At 38.7% G+C, this 20,384-nt stretch overlaps 2 protein-coding genes across 12 annotated transcripts in view; one reads left to right on the top strand and one right to left on the bottom strand.

The window, feature by feature from the left end:
• cadm1a (cell adhesion molecule 1a) overlaps positions 1 to 20,384 on the bottom strand; it is a 376,486-nt gene that overhangs the window by 60,386 nt on the left and 295,716 nt on the right. For all 11 annotated transcript variants that reach the window (XM_044141659.1, XM_044141661.1, XM_044141663.1 and 8 more), the window contains 4 exons: positions 19,736 to 19,888; positions 17,367 to 17,504; positions 6,332 to 6,490; positions 260 to 356 (listed from right to left, as the gene is read on the bottom strand). In XM_044141659.1, coding sequence (XP_043997594.1) covers positions 260 to 356; positions 6,332 to 6,490; positions 17,367 to 17,504; positions 19,736 to 19,888 — 547 coding nt within the window. The remainder of the gene's footprint in view (positions 1 to 259; positions 357 to 6,331; positions 6,491 to 17,366; positions 17,505 to 19,735; positions 19,889 to 20,384) is intronic.
• On the top strand, positions 11,156 to 15,767 carry LOC122845401. Its single transcript, XM_044141671.1, has 2 exons — positions 11,156 to 11,810; positions 12,752 to 15,767. The coding sequence occupies exon 2, from the start codon at positions 14,502 to 14,504 to the stop codon at positions 15,327 to 15,329; it is 828 nt and encodes a 275-aa protein (XP_043997606.1). The 5' UTR covers positions 11,156 to 11,810; positions 12,752 to 14,501; the 3' UTR covers positions 15,330 to 15,767.

Raw genomic sequence — 20,384 nt, 5'->3', positions numbered from 1 at the left:
GATGGATGGATGGATGATGGATGGATGGATGGATGGATGGATAGGTGGATGGATGGACGGCTGGATGGATGGATGTATGTATTATTGGCTGGATGGATGGAGGTATTTATGTATGGATGTATGGATGGATGATGGATGAAGGTATTTATGTATGGATGTATGGATGGATGATGGATGAATGGAAGGGGTTGGCAGAAGGGGCCATGGCCCCCCTGGGAAAATGCTGATTGGCTGAAAAAAGTGTTTAAAAGTGACTTACTGGGGTTTGCCTTTGGCTTGACACGTCAGCTCCAGGTTTTCTCCTTCTCTTGTCAAACCCTGAGGAAATTCCACCACGATCTTCACCTCTGGTTTGTCTGAAACAACGAGAGAAAAACAAGAAAAGATCGTATGGCTCAGAAGAAAAAGAGACAGGAAGGGGAAAAACAGACCCACGAGGTTTGATAGCTCCAAAAAGCAAACTTTATGTACAGTACAAACAAAAAATCACATCATGCAAAGTTAAACCAAAGTTCTTGTGTTGAGCAAGACCACTGAACTCTGGAGACAAAGATTAGCTGCATTTTTATTTACTAAACAAATCAAACAACTTGGAATTATGAAAATAAATTTGAAAAAAATGTTTTTTGCCCTGCAGGGAGATGGTTATTTATTTATTTATTTATTTTGCAAAGTTACAATAGAAATATTTTCCCACATCATACAAATTATTAATGGAAAAAATCCAGGAAGTGGTAGGAGCAAAATGGTGCTGCATGTTTGTTTTTTGTAACTTGGAACAAATTTAGTCACATATGATTTTAATTTAGCAATTAAACACTGTAATTGCAAAATTGTGGGGGTTTTTTCGCAATAACAATAGCAAAAAATGTTATTGTTTTTTAGCAGAATATCGACAAATTTTTGGTTTTAGGTCAAAATCAAAGACGATGGAGAATCTAAACCCTTTAAAAGATGAAAAGCAAAATGAGGAAGCCCCTTCAAGTGGTACTGACGGCTAACGTTTAGCGTCCTGCTAAAGGGAAACGTATGGAACAGGATGTGTGGAAAAGCTGCTGCTTCAAACAGAGCGAGAAATCTGAGGTTCCCAACAGACACAACAAAAAAGACGCAACAATCAGAGCAACATCCATGACTCGCCTCGGCTGCGTTTGAGTGAGAGGCGGTCAATTTTATGCTGCTCAAAGGAACCTTTATTGACAAACCAACAAAAACAACAAGCAGCACCAGCTTAGCCTCGGTGGAATCGGCTTGACATAAACAATAAAATTACATTCAAGGCATTTTTCCTTTACACTTCCTGCTCTCTGAACCGTGGACGGCTGTCCTGGAGCTGCATCCTAAACGGATTCTACACGAACCGCAAACCAAAGCATGGCAAACACACCTTCAGGGGTCAAATCGTTAGCTGGGCCGCACTAGAAGGAAACATCCCACCAGAAAACAGAAGATGGCGCTTCAGAGCCAGAGAAACTTAAACTGTGGACATATTATATTGGTAAAAAGAACCGAACAAGAAGATGTTCTAATCTAACTGGAACTTAAGCCTCATTGTGGAAAGTTCATGTGTGATTCCATCTAAAAGACGGAGCAGCCAATAAATCCAAAGCTAAGCTGCAAACATTCCAGGGTGACACCCTTCTTATTTAAGATATCCAAACAAAATGTTTTCTGTAAATGAACTAAAAACACTCAATCATTACAAATTCTAATCAAGCACACTTAGAAAAAAATTTTTTGTGGAAAGTTCAAAGATCGGTAGGTCAGAAGACAAAACCCGTCCTTTTCTCCTGTCAGTAAATGCACCACAGTTAAGTTTCTACTTCACAAATGTAACACTCTTCAGTGTGAAGTTGCTACACTGAAATGTAGCTGGTTTTAGCCTCAGGAAGCGCCTTCAGGTGAAGTTAAAGGAAGCAGAGAAGTTGTAAGATGTTTCTAAGCAACAGAGAGAGGAACTTCTGCAGATAACAGGAAGGCTAAGCAAAGATGTTCTGGTTTTCTTGCTTCTTGCACATCACAGATTATGGGGGCGTTTGGAAATGTTGGTGGTCTCAGAGTAAACTAAAGCTACACAGATAAAAAACACATAGAATGCTAACGTCTAGCCTAAGGTGCTAACAGCAGCTTCTATAATCGATCTGTTTTTGTCTTTAAATAACAGTGTGAACCAGTTTACTGCAGAGCTGTGTAGCACTGACTGCTCTCTCATGCACACTGTGTGACATCGCCTCTGCTGCCGAAATAAACAAGAAATGATTGCGCAGAGTTAGCAAAAGCTCTAAATTAAAAGTTAGCTCTGCTGTTAGCGCATTAGCAGAAGAGTTCCCACCACTGCAAGCAGGTATGACCCATCCCATAAAGAAAACATCCTGCAGAAGGAGAAGAGATATTTCTTCTTATTTAATGTAAACAACTTTGAGTTGCCTTGTTGCTAAAATGCCTCGTCAAAGTCCAGACCCAAATCCAACCAATAATCTGTGTCCATCTGAGTGACTTTGAGCTGTTTTCTGAAGAGCGGACCAAAGATTCGGTCTGTTCAGAGCTGGTGAGAACAAACCCCAGAAGAACATGGATCGCTCTGTTCCACCTGCGTTGTGTTGGTTCATCGCATAAAATCCACCGAAGCCTGTGTTTGGTGACGAGTTCAGGGGTGTACATACTTTTACAAAGCTCTGTACTGAATGCATCTTTTTTATGACAAACACACGATGGAATAGATTTCAGATTAGATCCAGCTCTTCATAGAGAGAAACATATCTGTATTTGATCTGAACGTCTGCAGAGAGGAGGAGTCATAACTTCCTGCCGGTGATGTAAACCATTCTTGTTGCGTCCTAAACGTTCCGGTTTGATCCTGGCGTTTTTAATCAGGCCTGAGCCACAGCAGAAAAGTTCCACAAGAGGCCGTCCAACCTCCTCAGCCATAAACAACAAAAGCCTGTTCGTCCGTCTGTCCGCTTCATGCTGATGGACGGCAGGCGGGCACGCCGCCAGCTCAGTGGGCTCGCCAGCCTCCGCTCAGCAGCCCTTCGACTTTCTCATGCAGTTCAGACTCTGAGGCAACTTTTTCCTGCTTCCACTCGTCTGACCTTGTTCATCTCGGACCCGTAAACATGAAGGACGCCCGGCGTCTCCAGGTTGCTCTGACAGCCTGCAGTTCCTGCAGTGAGTTCCTGTTGACGTGTGTTGGTGGGTTGGAAATCACATGACTTATCGTGACATTCGTCGTTGCTATGCATTGATTCAGGAGTATGTGTGATTTGGAAAATGACACAAAGAGTCTGAAGATCAGCTGCTCTATCACAGCAAGATGACAAGGTTTAAATAATAATGAAAAAAATCATTGAGGAAGCAGGAAGTAGGTCAGTTATGCTAGCCTGACTTTCTCTGACAGCCTTAAAGGGCCAGTGTCATGTAAAATTAACTTTTTCTGAGCTCTCCATCATGTTATACTTTCATTCCTTCATCAAAAGCCCACTCAGAGTGTTAATTGATTCTTTCATGCATGTCTGAGAAATCCTTGAATCTCTTGTTAGTCTGTAAAGTTTGTTTTGCCTGCACTAATTGGTGAATAAATTTTTTTTTAAATGCAGGTTTTTAACAGTTTTTTAGACGTTTATTCACACAATATTTTCATTTATTTGTTTTCACAACTCAATGTTGTAGTATTATTAATATTAATATGTTTCTAGATCTGTTTTTCTCACAATTAAGTTGGAATCTATGTGCTTTTTCTACTTTTGCACTATTTTTCCATCCCACAAAAACACATATCCATCTCCTTTTTGCTACGTTTTATGTTAATCTTTACTTTAAATTCTAAAAATAGAAATAAAATCTCCAATAGTAGATTCATCTGAAGTAATAAGTTGTCTGTTTTCAACAGTTGTGTGATATTTTTGAGTTTTATTCGGCTGATGTGAGAGTAAAATGGTTCTTCCGGTTGGAAAGAACCATTTTTACGTCTGATTTTTTTTTTGTAATTAGAGAGAAACATATCTGTATTTGATCTGAACGTCTGCAGAGAGGAGGAGTCATAACTTACAGTAGATTACATACATACAGTAGATTCCTAGGTTGGAATCTACTGTATGTGCTTTTTTTTTACATCATTTTCCATCCCATGGAAGAAAAATATGCTAAATTTAGCTGCGTTTTATGTTCATCTCAACTTTAAATCCTAAAGATAGAAAGAAAATTGGTATTCTTTAAAACTAACAACACATTTCCGACAGTAAATGCGTCCAGAGTTAGAAGTTGGCTGCTTTCAAAAAGCAGTGAGACATTTTTGGAGTTTCATCTGGCTGGTCTGAGAGTGAAAACGTCTCCTCAGGGTGTAAAAGTTGCAGAAGTTGGTCTGATGGTGGTGAATATTTCCCAGCGGTTGGTTGGTGGATCCTTTGTGTTCGTCCTCATCAGGTTTTCTCTTTATGGCGCGGCTGCCGCCCCCCCGCAGAGGCTCGACGTCGTCTTTTGTCTACGTGTTGTCCTTTTTGGACACCGAGGCGCTTTGATGTCGACAAACTCGCCGGGGTGTGTTCCTCTTTTCCTCGTAACGCGTCAAAAGTGCGAGTGTTGCCGTTTGATCCCTGATGGATGGAGGGTGATTAGTTTTCCAGCTCAAACTGGGAGCGACTGGCATGCAGTGAGAGCAACTTTGATCAAATGTTGGGGATTCAAAGTTAAAAACAAACAAACTGGGAAATCAACAGTCTGCCCCTAAATTGAACACATTTCTGCAAATCAAATCATAGAAACTGATCAGTTTATATTTTATGATTATCTACAGACATAAACATACCTGGAGAAAACACTGAGCTTCCTCCAGGATTGTCCTCAATTCATAAACTGATCAGAAATATTAGTTCTTTATTTGTTTTCTAATAATATTCAGATTTGGCAAACATCTGGCATCTACTTCCAGATGTTTCCAGACTGCGTTGGAACCTTGTGTATCCATTCATAATTACAGAAACTCAAAGTTTTTTTTCTATGCAATCAGACACTTTTGATCACATCTCCACCGGTACGTAGAACTGATGTTAAATCTTCAAGAAAACTGAATTTTAAAAGGACCTTTCTGCTTAGGAAACCTCATGTTTATATAATCTGACTCTAAAACCTGATGAGTTTTGATCTTCAACACGTCAGTGAGTCTGACATCTTTATTTCCTTTGACTAGTCCGTTGAGTACGACGGCATGCAAGAGACACTGTAGATAGAGAAAAGAGTAAACTTCCACCAAGAAACTCAACAAGTTTAAGGTTGATCAAAGTCAAACATTTTTGAAACCAAGAAATTTCGACGTTTTTGTCTAGAAAATTTCTGAAATTTATCTCAAAATTTCAGACTTTTCAAGAAATTTTTTTTGACTTTTTAAATTCAGTAATTTTTATGTTTTTCTTATCAAATATCTGAGATTAATCTAAACATTTCTGAGTTTCTTGTAGCAAATATTTGACTTTTGGAGAGGAGAAATATCCTTGTTGTTTTTCTATAAAATTTCTAAGGTTGACCTCAATGTTTCTGGCGTTTTTTCAAGCAAATTTTTCAATTTAAAATTCAAATTTCTTCTAGAAGACTTCTGAGATTAATTTAAAGAATCTGAGTATTTTCTAAAAGGAGTTTTGAATTTTAAACTCAGCAATGCTAAAGTTTAGAAGCTCGTAAATTTCCTTGTTTCTCTAGAAAGTTTCAGAAATTAATTTCTTATTGAAAATTCACTCCTCTCTTAATTTGTTTGGCCTATAATGGCCCTAATATGCCACCATAGTTGTAGATGATGGATAAGAGAAACCGACTAGTCACGTTTGGTTTGTATTTAAATGTTTCACCTCCAATAAATAAAAAAAACAATCAAGGTTACAATTAAAAAAAGCAAAAAGTTTGAAGTGATAAAGACATAAATACTGCTTTATTAACAATCTGAACATCAGACTGAAACATAATTTTTGCCCGGCTGGATTTCCTCTTGGTTCTGCTCTGTCGGTTTTCAACACATGAAAGGAGCCATTTTGAAAGCAAACGACAGACAGCGGAGCTGAATATTTGGATGAAGCAACACTTATTGACTGCAGCGTTGTTATTAAAAACAAAAGCAGCGTTCAAAGCTTCTTCTACTGTCAGGAGCTGCAGAATTTACGCTCTCTGCTGCATTATGCTGCTTCCACAGAATCCCTCTTTAAAAAGTGGAGCTGCTAATGCAGAGAGAGCACTAAGGTGAAGTGAAAACAGGTATTTGACTGCCTTTATAACACTTATGGAAACAAAACAGAGATACAAACCAAGCTCTTTTCACAGGTTTAAGTGTCGAAGCTGCTGGACTCACATTGCACCTCCAGGAATTTGCGCGCCAGGAAGTCCTTGACCGCAGGATGGTCGACGATACAGATGACCGGGACGCCGTCGTCCTCCTTGCTGACGGCGAACGTCACCCGGCTCGTCACGGTGTACATCTTATCGTAGCTCAGCTCCACTTTGGGTTTGCCTGCAGGAAGTACAGCAACACATTTAGTTATATTTAGCTGCACAGCTAGATATTTTTGGAGCTAAATGTTTAACTTGCTAACAAAATAAGCATTTAGTTAGCAAATGAAATATTTAGCTCCTAACTGAATAGTGTCAAAAAGCTTGGACACCATTGGTGTTACGACTGTTGGATCTGTTGGTTTTCCATCAGTCTGATACACCTAGTAGTGAAATATTTAACATGCAGGAAGATAATGTCTACTAAATCCAGCAGCTGCTCTGGTAAATGATGTATATGATTGTTATTTTGATTCAGATACATTTAACATCAAGATGAGGATCAAGTCAGTGAACAACACCATCATACAATCCTTCAGTTTTTGTTTTTAGTCCTAAAATGCTTTTAAATTTAAAAACAAAGTCTCCTGCTCCATCGTGGGCCCAAACCTGTAGAAAGGGTTTCAGAGAAGAAGGTGCAATTAGCAAAAGGTGTGAGGTTATTGGGCTGATTAATGAGCTGCCATCTTATTTCCTGCCTATCCTTCCTTTTCCCATCTGCCATTAGCTAAAAAAAACCTCTTCACAGTTGAACGATGCCGTAGCGTTCGGACCGGCTCCTACGGGCCGAATCTACACGAATCAGAACAAGTACAGCTCAGCTGGAAGGTTTTAGGTGCTGAGTACCTGTCACTTTGTTCTCCTCCCACACTGATTAATTCATCATCCTCCATCCAGATGCTAACTCAACATCCATTTGTGCTACGTAGAGATAAAATGGAGGAGCCCTCCTGTGCGCGGCGGGAACCCAAACCCGAATGGCGCCCGGATCTCTGGGACAAAGTCATTTCAAAAGATGGACGGCTGAGCTGTCAAACTGTGCAGCATCAAATATTCATCTGTTCAAGCAGAGACAATGTGAAGCAAAATGGGTTGGACTGAAACCCGAGCGCTCAACGTCCTCCAGGAAGTAGACGGAGGTGGAGGAGCTCCACAACAGCTGCTACGTCAGCTTTTCTCTGAGAACGTCAGTCGAGTCCTGACTGTTCCTGGTTAGCAAAGACAAACAGCTGAAGCCAGCGAATGTTTGAAAAACACTAACTAATCAGCTATTTTTTTCAAGAGCGATGTAGAACAGCGGGAAAAGGAGGAGTAAATTTCCCGCAAAAACACAGACATTTTGAGATACGTTTCTGAAATTATCTAGAAATAACAAGGGAATTTCATAGTTTCATAATTAGAAAATTAGCTTGAGAAAAAAGTAAAACTTTTGGATTCATTTCAGAAATTATCTACTCAAAATGTGACAATTTCTGAATTTCAAATTCAGAAATTTTGAAATTAAAAATGTTTAACTTTGAAAGACAGAAAATTTCCAAAAGTCTAAATTTTCCCTATTGAAACTCAAAAACATCCCTGTTCTCTTCTACAACATTTCTCGGATTGATTTCATAATTTGATTTATTTCTAGCAAGTTTTCAACTTTTCATGCTCAGAAATGTCTGAGTTTTTGATGGACGTTTACTCCTCTTTTTTTTTTTTTTTTCCCTTTCGACAGTTTTTTACCTCTTGTAGGAAAGAGGTAAAAAAATGTGCAAAATCTACATTTCATCCCTGGAACACATAGTTTCTCCTGATTGTTGTTTTATCTGTTTTATCTGTACCAGGGGACTCCCTGCCGGGGCAGAGCGGGGTTGTTGAAATCGCCCCATGGTTGTCTCTCAGCTCTGCGGTCTAATGACTCCTCTGCTCCCTGCCAGTCAATAAAAAACCTTATTTCTGTCGGCCTTGAAAGAGCAGAAGGAAGCGACCCGAGCAGCGAGGACGGCTGTTTTTATACGACTTTCACAGTACAGTCAGTGTGAAGAGTCGGGATATAAATCACAGAAACCAACAGGATAAAATGGGAAGGATATAAATAAGATAAAGGATCTGTGGATGTAGAAACAGATGATTGGATTGGACCGTTATCTGGAGAACATTAAAGCAAATTTCACTGAAACATGAGTCTGAAAGGAGCCTCTTTAGTCTATAATATATATATATATATATATATATATATATATATATATATATATATACACTAAATGTCCGCAAAAAACGTTGTCAAAATTCAGGAGGTGCTGGTGCCGATTGCCAGCTAACGTTCCGGGTGAGAGGCAGGGTTCACCCTGGACAGGTCACCAGCCTGTCACAGGGCAACACAGAGACACACAGGACACACACACACACACACACACACCTAGGGAGAACCTGCAGAGAACCCACCATGCACAGGGAGAATATGGGGAATCGAACCCAGGACCTTCTTGCTGCAAGGCAACAGTGCTACCAACTGCGCCACTGCGCAGCCTCCATAAAATAGTAAACAATTAAAATCCCACATCAATAAGTTTGTTCATGCCTTAAGTTATTAGTGGTGTTTCCACTCACCACATAATAACTTAATAGGACATTTTGAAAATGAATTTGCTTTATGGAAACAAAAACATTTTGAAAAAACCCCAGTTTTTTTTTTTTTTTGAGAAACAATGAAGTGTTTTTTGTTTTTTTTTGGCCGTATTGAAATTGGTTTATCTTGCAAAACTTCAATAAAAACACTTTTTGCATCACGCGGGTCACGTGATCAACAAACCAACACTATTGGAGTAAAAACCACGAAGAAGACGATGACAGGAAGTAGTCGGAGGATTACGGAGCAGCATGTATTTTAATAACTTTACCAGCATTTGTAATTTAATGGAAACATCGCGACCACATAATTGTATTTGACAAAGTTTTGCACTCATATGTAATGGAAATGCAGCTGTCAAAAAACACGCTGTGTCATCAAACTACTTCCTGTCGTCTTCTTCCTTTTCTCCAGTAAACAATCTGCTTGTTGAACATGTGACACGAAAAAAGTGATTCCATTGCAGTTTTGTGAAATAAACCAATTTCAACAAACTTTTTATCGAAAATCAAGAGTTTGGTAGAATTGGTTTTTAAACTGTCTGACGTGGGTCCAGCGTTCTGGACTTCTTCAGAAATATACTTTTGTATGCCATGATCTTAACTTCTGAATTTTTAGGTAAATTTGAAGATTTCTCAAAGCGTTTTGAAGATTTGTTACTGGAAAGGAAAACTTTTCAGATGTCAGGTGGATTTTGGGAGGTGACAAAGCAGATTCTTTCAGATTCTGTGAGTAGCTTTCTCGCAGTAATTAGCACACAAAACTCAAAATAAACACGTTTTAAAAAGCTCTCATGGCTGTCAGTCAGTTTTTACTGTCGGCCTGTGTGTGAACGGTGTGGGGGTTGAAGGTAAATATTTAAAAAATAATGAAATATTTACCATTAAGCTTGGTGAATACTTGGTGAAAGAAGGAAACTTTTGTTTAAATTGAGAGACAAACGGAGGAATGAAGCCATCTAAATAAGAAATCTGTATTTTACATCTGCTCCGGTTATTGGTTACCTCTTTATCCATTTAAATCCTGATAAACGACACTTTGATTCAACTGCTTATATACGATTAAAGACGTAAAATCCTGTTTTCAATTGTCTGAACATAACTACGCGTCCAAAGTGACTCTACAGACTCAGAGAATACGAGGAAAGCGTACCGTCCCGTGTTTTATGGTCTCTGTAAAGTGGTTTGTGAGGTCAAAGCCGCAGCAGCGTGAATCCACCTCCTCAGGAGTTTCACTGCATCACAGTCGGTTATTTTCCTCCAGCTAAAGTCTCTGCTAGCGCTAATTCTAATGTGTCAAGAAGAAGAAGACCTCATGAAGCACCAGGCGCACACGCCTCTTCAAACACGTCTACACGGCTAATTTTAGACGACAACTTCCAACAAGCTTTTATATATATATATATATATATATATATATATATATATATATATATATATATATATATATATATATATATAAAATATAAAATAATCTTTGCATGTCTCTTGGTGAAATCTGGTTAGTTGTTGCTTAAATCAGGGAAATTATCATTTGATGCTCTGATGGATTCTCAGTTTAAGTAAAAACAAATAAAAATGCAGAAAGATTATGAAAGTTTAAAGGTTATATATTACGCTTCCTTAAACAAGTTATGGATGGTTTATGAGCTAAATAAACTGCGTTACATTTTTTGTACAAAATCACTCAGATAATGAGATTTTAGTCTGGTTTCAGCTCATTTCAGAATGGGCTGTTTTAGGGCCTCAACTTGGGTTGCTAGGTAACGGGCAGAGTTCCGTTTGGGTTGCCAGGTAATGGGCAGTGTTCCGATTGGGTTGCTAGGTAACGGGCAGAGTTCAATTTGGGTTGCCAGGTAACGGGCAGAGTTCCGTTTGGGTTGCCAGGTAACGGGCAGAGTTCCGTTTGGGTTGCCAGGTAACGGGCAGAGTTCCGTTTGGGTTGCCAGGTAACGGGCAGAGTTCCGTTTGGGTTGCCAGGTAACGGGCAGAGTTTCGTTTGGGTTGCTATGTAACAGGCTGGGGCTACTAGGCGAGGGGCAGTGGCTGTTGATTTGTGACGTTACATTGCGGAGGTTTCTGAAACAGCTCATTTTCTAGACACCAGAAAACATGAACTTAATGCTAAAAACGTTGACTTATTGCTACAAAATAAGAACTTAATGCTAAAAACCAGCTGGGTGATTTTTTAAGCACCTGGGCCGTTTCTAGAATCAGTGGAAACCCAAATGGAAGAACAAGAATGAAACAATTTGAGTGAATCTCGTGGAGGAGAACCTGCTGAGGTTCTGGAAGCCCAAGTTGCTTTGACAGAACCTTCAGCTCATCTTCCTCTAGATAATACTCCATAGATTCTCTATGTGGTTCAGGCCAGGCCTCCTTTCTGCTGTTGCCATGGCGATTTGAGTCTGTACCAAGGCCAGCTGGGAAATGAAACCAGCACCTCCATAAAGCTCATCAGCAGACAAGAGCCTCTTCAGGTCAATCTCCTCCATTGGCCTTGCTTCACACTACATGTAAAGGCTACAAATGTTTTCCTTCCGCTTAACTTTCCTGCAATATGCTGCAAGGCAGCGGTCCATGAACATCAAGCTTCTTCAGCAATGGAATTTTCTCATTTATCTCCTTATTTGTTTTTGTCAGCCTAATGCAATAACGTCCAGAGAAAGAAAATGAATCTACTTTGATTAAATCATTCAGTTATTAATAAACTGTCTGAGGACCTTTTACTGTACTGACATGCAGTCGTGTTTGCTTCTCGTTTTGTTTTTCATTGAACCAAACAAAGTTCAAACCAATCCTCTTTTCGTCTCTGCACATGAGCCCGCCGTGACGCCGTGGAAACGCCTGACTTCATAGCCCTGATGGCGTCTAACGAGACTTTCTGAGACGTAAGAGAGCGATAATGTCTGTGCTGTGATTTGGTTCTGCCTGCAGATAAAATAATGACTCTCAGAGGCGGTTGGAGGTGACAGGACGTCCCTGTAAGTGCGTTGGTTATGCACTTACACATCCAGACAGATGCACTCGCTCTAATGCACAGTCACTGTTAGATTTTTTTTTTCTTTTTTCTGTTTTTAAATAAAAAGCTTCATGGGAGCGACAGTAAGCAGAGTCGCATTCGGTGCTGCAGGTGATAAAAACGGCCTTTTTCAAATAGTTTTGAAATGGAGATGAAAGCAGAGGCCTGATGGAAAACCTCTCAGATATTTTGGGTTTGAATTTTAGCTGAAACCCGCCAGCGTCTCTTCGTCAGCGTCATTTAGGAAGAGGCTTTTAAAACACAGACAGAAAGTATTTACCACCTTACATATTTATTTCGCTTTTTTTTGTTAAATCTACATAATATAGGTCATAAAGTCGTTTTAATACAATGCAAAAACACAAAATCTTACCAAGTATTTTTGGCCTGGGTTCTTCTCCAAATATCTTAGCGCACTTGAAATAAAACAAAACGTGAAATAGGAGGATGTTTAAAGTCAATAATCCATTAATATTGATGAAAACGTGGCAGATTATTTCACTTATATCATGGGAAAATGTTTGTCACTTTATTCATATCATGTTGTAAAAACGTTTGTCTGCACTGCACGTCAGTAGACGACAGAAATGCTTCTTTTGGTGTTTAATAACATGTTGTTTTGTTGTTGTTGTTTAAGCTTTAGTTTTTTTTAAATCAGACATCACATATTAATTAACATACATGAAATCATCTTTTTTTTTTACACACTATATTCAACAAATATCACTTTCATTTAGCATAAATGCTGCCTCAAACATGTGTTTTGTTTGGATAAATAAATAGTTGGCACAGTGTCTATTGTAATTTCAGACTGCGGTGGCCCCCCCTAAGAAAAAACCTAGACCCGGCCCTGACCGCACTAAGTCTGAGCTGAACCAGATGATGCAGGATGAGTCGGTGCTGCGTTGGGGTTAACGTGCCGCATTGTGAAGCCTTGCAGCTCGGCTCCCGATTGGACGTTTGTTTGAAAGTCTCTGCAGAGCCGGAGGCCGGCCGCTGAGGTGGAGCCACCCAGCAGGGGGCCTGTTCCTCCCTCAGCTCGACCTGCACTTCTGAAGCGCCTTTGATGAGCCGCGGACACCTCCACACATCACTGAGGCTTTCATGGAAACGCAAACAGGAAATACTAACGGCTCATTCTAATGGCTGCGCAGGGAAATCAAGAAGCGCTGGCAGAAAAAGGGCTGAATCTGTTCTTCTTATCGTTACTTATTGCCTGGTGCATTACGAGAACAAGCTGGTTAAACAGTAAACTACATAAAAATAAAATTACAATGGTTATTACTGTATGTAAATAACCCCAAATTAACCTCTTTATTTGTTTTTATCTCTCTTTGGCGCTTATTAGCTTTACTTACGTTTATCTAAGATTAACTTTCAGTTTTGGTGCTTGATGCTTTTATTTTGAAAATTCAATTTCCAGTCTGTGTGTTAATGAATGGCAGCTTAACAAGAGCGTAAGTTGGAAGACAAGCTGTTAGGGAGTTAATATTATGAGTCAAATTATTTTGAAAGTGAGTATGTGTTAAATATGGACTAAAATTTGTTTTATCATATGCTCTTTATTTTAGACGGAGTCGATATTTTAAGTTGCAAACATCACTGGTTGTAACTGTATGATGTTTTTGCTTTCACTGTGTTTTATTAAACATGAAAGTACATCACTAAAGTCCTTCACTAGCCACATTGTCTAATATTCAAATGAACTTAAAACACAGATTCAGACATTTAAAGTCAACTTTATAAGGTTGATTTAACTAACAGATTATAATTCACATAATTTACTCCTTGGACCCTCAGCATCTCCATCAACTCTTGACAGGAAGTTGTTGCAGTAAATCAATTAAACAAATTATAAATTAAAATTAACTCAATGCTTTTCATTCTGTAGATTAATATTTTTGGAAGGGTAATTTTGTTTACAGAGAATTGATTATTCATTTTATTTATGGTTTTGGTTGTGTGTGTGGGTTTTTTTTTTACTTCTGCTTTTATTTGTTGTTTTAGGTTGTTGTATTTTATCTTGGATATTTAAAATATCTTCCAGTTCCAGTATAAAGTTTTTATTAAAAATTAAAGTGGGCATTAAAGATGGCATCATGATGTCATCATCAACAGATTACCTGAAAATGTTATCAAAACAGAAATATTGTTGTTTATCACAATAATTACTGGGACAATTTATCATGCAGTAAACTTTTTTTATTGTCACAAGCATAATTTCCCTTTCGGATTAATAAACTATTTCTCATTTTTTTATTTATTACTGTCTATTTTATAAGTTTGTATTTTCTTATCGTTTTTTACTATAATGTAACTATTGTCAAAAATAAAGGGAACTAAATGCCTCACTAAATAACAGCTGATTTTGAACAAAACTAAGAAGACAGAGGAACATCATGACATGAGCAGCACTGTGACATCATGTGATGATGTCACACCAGTTTCTTTGAAGTCAAAGTCATCAAGGTCTCTGAAGCCTCATTGCGGTTTGTTGAACCACTGAAAGCGTCAACGGCGACTGTTGCTACTGTTCTTTTCCACCGTTTTTGAGGAAAAAATGGCAAATTATTCCCAACCAGAACTGCTGGAATTCAAACTTTCAACCAACGAGGTGATCGAGTACAAGCCGGACGTCTTCATGCTGAAACTGGAGCTGGACACGCTGGGGCAGGACCTGACCACAGACAGCGACTCCAAGACGACCCTGGAGGAGTCTCAGGAGCTGAACGACTCAATCTCTCTGAACATGCAGATGATGCTGGAACAAACACTTGACGACACATCCAGTTCCCAAGACGAGTTTAACGAGGACGACGTTTCTGACTCCCTTACTCTGAGAGGACAGGCCATTACTTTAGGAGGAGATCTTGGATCGGAAGGAGAAGTGACCCACCTTCAGCTCACTTGCAAGCTGACGTGTGACGACGACGATTCCGCCTCTCTGCAGCCGGAAAGAAGACGCACGTTGCTTCCTGCTGCAGTAGGAACGTGTGAAGAGATCGAGTCGATTATGTATAGAGAGCTGGAAGTGGTCAGAAATTTCCACCGGAAAACCAGCTCCAAGTTCGAAACCGACGTTCTGAGCCTGCAAGGACAGCTGCGAACGTTGGAAGAGAACCTCAACAACGACAGAGCGCTCATCAACCACCTGACGGCCGAGAAGAACGAGTTCCAGCAGGAGATCATGGCCCTCAAACAGAAATGCGACGACGATGAAAGCAGGTATAAAACCGAGCTGGAGCGCCTGAGGAAGGAGCTTCAGAACCAGGCGGCGCTGAACGATCAGCTCCACGTACAGATAAAAGAGATCAACGACAGGGCCGTTCAAATCGAGAAGGAAGTCAAGCTGAAGAAAAAGAGCGGTTTCTGCGCCTGTCTGAGCTAGAAATGGAAATGAAAGGAACTATATCACAGGCTGCATCTGGGAGTGGGATTTTTTTTAAATTCATCTTTACTAGATTAGATAGAAATATTTTTAAAATGTATATTTTTTGTGTGTGTCTGTGTGCGTGCGTGGGTTTGTATGTGATGGAGTGGCAGAGACTGTGAAAGACCCCAAATTTTCAAAAGCGAGGTAGCATTGTTAGCATTGCAGCATGCTAGCATGGGTTTTCCCGGGTATCCGGGATTCACCCGCCTAAACCAAAGATATATCCTTCCAGTTAATTGAGTGCGTGTGTGTGTGCGTGTGTGTGTGAGTGATGGTGTGAATGTTTCCTCTCCGCAAAGTCGCCACCTTGTCGTGGTGGAGAGGCTTGCGTGCACCTAAAATCGTGAGAGCGATGAGTTATTTAGCAAAACTCCAGAATTAAATTAGTCCAGGTACGGTCACTCGCGATAGCAAGGTGCCAAACAAAGAGCGACTCAAAAAAAGACTCCTACAGGTTGCCGGAGAAACTACGACAAGCTGTTTATCTACATATTCAAAACCCCTGATACAGAACTTTTAATTACACATTTAAGATCAATCAACAAAACGGTTGAGACGTTCAAACTATTAAAACATGAGATTTTTTAAATTCCATTTGAATCACATTGAAAAATTACATTATAACACGTTTTACTAAAAAACAAACACTTTATTTTGTTTTAATCCTACTTTATGACAACCTTTTTGGCATGCTAAATCTGTCTGGGTTGTATTTCAGTAGTACAATCAATTGTAGCAAGAAAACTTGAATTAAATTAGTAAAAATGCTAATGTTAGCCAAAACGTTCATTTTAGCATGAGTATCGAATGGGATTAAATTACTGCATCTAGAATAGAAAAAGCAACATAATCTAAAATTGGCTACTCATAGCTAAAATGTTGGCTAGCATTCACTTAATCCATCTAGTATGGAGACATGCTACAGCTTGCTAAAATTCTTCTGTTAACTAAAACTCTAGGACATGTAATCTAACATTCACTTTCTCCTATCATTCTGACAGTGTACAGTACAGACCAAAAGTTTGGACACACTTTCTAATTGAACTCAATTAGAAAGTGTGTCCAAACTTAGAAATTTGAATTTCAATTAGAAATTCAAATTTCTAATTGAATTTTAATTGAATTCAATTAGAAAGTGTGTCCAAACGTTTGGTCTGTACTGTATAAACCAGAGATAATTAAAATGCCGATGTTAGCTAAAATGCTAATATTCGCATGAGAACTATCACCTGTATCAATACTAAAGTTATGGTGTATGCTAACAGATGTCTACGTGGTTGAGTTTTCAATACATCAACATCCATTTAGTCCATCTTGTATTAAAATAGTAGAGTTTAAAGCTAAAATTTGGTAAGATGCTAATGTTAGCTAAAGTGCTAAAAGTTGATGTAACATTACCTTCTTACATCAAGTTTGAGAACAACACTGAAGCTTCTGAAATATCCTAAAAAGCTAATATTAGATAATACGCCAACCATAAAATCTGGGCTAACATTAGCATGTTGACTAACATTAACGTACTTCATGTTGTATACTAGCAGCAGTGTGCTGATTTTAGCTAAAATGCTAAAGTTAGCACAGTTGCTGTCACTACTATTTTGATGAATATTACAATTCACTAGAAGAACAAAAATACATTATCATCTAAATTGGCCACAAATAAAATAGATAAATGCTAAAATATCGTGAAAAATATCCCTAGCATGAATACCAACATTAATTTAGTTCATTCATTATATAAGCTAAAATGTAACCTAAATACATTGGCTAAGGATAGCAAGTTGACTAAAAATAACCTGCATCTATAATGGCTATATTATAAGTATTATAGTGTGTTTATAATGTAGACAATGCTGTAAAAAAACAACAGAAACTCAGTGTCCATCCATAGAGCATTCACACAATAAAACTGTATCTATTGGCTGATTGAGATTGTATCCAGATACATATGATATTAGCCTGAAGCAGTGATGGTGTGTTTTCACCCCCCACCTTTCAGCTCCTTATCTCCCTTCATCCATCTGATGGTGGCTGCAGGCTTGCTGCTCATGGCGGTGCAGGTCATCTCCGTCTCGTTGCCCTCGCTCAGCACCTCATCCTTGGCCTCAATGACGGGGTTACCTGGAGGAACTGGGACGGGACAAAGTAAACACTGTGGAAACAGAAGTTGTTTCCACAAACTCACATGCCAGCTGAATTTGGAGGAATCATGAGACAGGAGAATTTATGCTTTAAATTCTCCTGCTAGCTAAAATGCTAACATTAGCATGTTAGCTAGTGGAGTTAGAACACCAGATCTTTTCCCAGAGATTCCATGATTCCTCCATTATTTGGATGAATCATGTAATATGTAGTATGTGCAAAATTCTTACCTAAAATGGAACATTAGCATTTTAGCTAACAGAGTTGGCCCAAATGCTAACTCTATTAGCTAAAATGCTAATCCCATGATTCCTCCATCATTTGGAGGAATCGTGGGATACATAGCATGTTTATCTTCTCTTATGGTTTTTTGTTTTGTTTGTATTTTCTCTAATTCATTTAAAACTCTTTAAATTACCTTGTTTCTGAAAATATCCTATATAAAAAAATACCTTACCTAGAATGTTAACATTAGCATGTTAGCAAGTAGAGTTAATACTCCAGATCTAATCCCACAAATCCTCCAGATTATGATCATGATTTCTCCAAACTCTAGAGGAATCATGGGATACGGAGTATGTTTAAAATTTTACTGTTAGCTAGAATGCTAACATTAGCATGTTAACTAGTAGCGTTAATACTCCAGCTCTAATCCCACAGATCCTACGTTTCCTCCATGATTTAGAGGAATGGTTGGATACGTAGTATGTTTAAGATTCTCCTGTTAGCTAACATGCTAACAGTAGCATTTTACGTAATGGAGTAGAAACTCCAGAGGTTTTCCTGTATAAGTTGATGCAGTGGAGCGACAGAGCAGCGCCCCTCTTTAACAAGCGTGTCGGCAGAAACGCCTGATGACAGCTGACCTTTAGAGTCACTCAGAACGCCACAAACAGGAAAACAGGGCTGATCATCAGAGCACACGCTCAGGGGTCACGCTGAGGTTTTGAACCGTCTCAGTCAAAGACTCTCAGCCTGAACACAAAAGATTTTCTGAGGGTCAAACTATCATTATGCAATAGCTGACTGGTTCAGTTCAGGAGGGAATCATTTGCAGATTAAACAGCAACAGGAACAAATGGATTTCATGATAATTAGGCATATAAATAAGGAGTATAATAAGTGAATTATCCCGTCTCTGTTTCAGATATTGAATTAAAAGTTGTGTTCATTTGAGTCATTTTTCTGTTTTTTTCTGGAGTCGTTATTCATCGTTTCCATTGATGGATGAATTCGAGTCGTTAGCTAAAAGGATCTGAATGAGATTTTCTATAAAATCGTCTCTTTATGACTGCTGACTCTCTTTGTAACATGCTGGGTGAAAGTGGCAGTTAGTTTTCTCTAGCATTCATTACAAATAGAAGCTTCTGCTGGGAGGGCTTCTATTGTGCAAAAGTCTTAAATCAGACATTTTTTTTCTTTATTTCTTCCATCCGTCCATGTCCTCATCATTTCTGTGTAAAATCTTTAATTTTACCCTAAAAACTGTAGGAATGAACATATATAATCCAGAAAAAAAAACAAAAAAACAGGCAACTTAACCCATTTTAAATGTGATTTTTAGACTCTGTTACCGAGAACCGGTTGCAAAAACATAAGTTATTATATTTCTTTTACAGAATCTACAAAAGTTCAGAATTTAAACAGTTTGAAAAATTAATCATATTATAGCACAGATAAGCTAACTGGAAATGAGCTGTTAGTTTAAGACGCTGATGTGGACCCGATGCTAAGCTAATCTGGACCTAGCGCTCAGCTGATTTTAGGTCAGAGTCAGATACAGGGAAGTTCTGGTTTAAAACATTTCCACGGTACTGAAGATGAGTATGGAGGACCCGACTCACTACTTAACAAAATAACAAGGAAAACTCAAGTTCCTTCATGAACAACAGATTTAATCACATCTAAGATCAGATTTAATATTTAATTAAGATGTGTTGTACTTTAAGGGGGGCATAATGTGGAGAAATCATCACTTTTACTCCGGCGTGCAAAATTGTTGTTGTTCCTTTTAACAATTTAAACACCAAACAATAAAGGCGGTGCATGCAGTCACGTTGTTTTCTGTTTTCCATGTGAATGTACTGTATGTCAAAGCATGATTAGAGGCTTTACCTCCCGCCGACCCGTAACTTTGAGCGGCAGTGCGTCTGTGTGCTAAAAGCGTGTGTTTTTGCTGTGTGTGTGTGTGTGTGAGTGTGAGCGCTTTGATGTTGTACTTAGCACTGTGATGTCGGCGTAGGCTTCCTGCGGGGGGTCTGTGTAGAGCTGGCAAACATATCGACCCTCGTCTGACAGCGAGACGTTAGACAGCGACACCCGCAGCTCGTTGTCTGAGAAGTTCACCAGCTGAAAGCGCGCGTCTTTCAGAGCTGAAAGATAAAAAAAAATAAAATAAAAAATGAAATATGTGGCAGAGATTGAGGTTTACAAACTCCGTTGTGACGATTTGATCGGATAACGCCACAAAAATCAACGCAAAAGCAGGACAATAGACAGGATTATTAAAGAAATTCTAAAGTTAATCAAGGAACATGAAATAACTCAACATGCTATAATTACTGCTATTAAATGTATTGAGAAAGAAATTAACATACACATAATGCCAGTTCTAGTCAGTTTCTAAACAAAAATTTGTATTTTGTTTAATAATTCAATCAACCAACAGGAACAAATAAAAGTGGTAGATATAAACTTGGAAGATTTTATTTGTACTTTTTTATTAATTAAAGATAAACAGGGATAACCACCAACTGGACAGATGGATGAATACATTATATAATAAAATCACATTGTAAATTGTCATTGATGATCTTTGTGGACTCTTTAAGAAAACCGTTCCGACATTTAAAATAAAAATTTATTAAA

The sequence above is a fragment of the Gambusia affinis genome, linkage group LG15 (assembly GCF_019740435.1).
Source record: "Gambusia affinis linkage group LG15, SWU_Gaff_1.0, whole genome shotgun sequence".
Lineage (NCBI taxonomy): Eukaryota > Metazoa > Chordata > Actinopteri > Cyprinodontiformes > Poeciliidae > Gambusia > Gambusia affinis.
The sequence above is the reverse complement of the archived record's forward strand: the minus strand, read 5'-3'. Positions and strand labels throughout refer to the sequence as shown.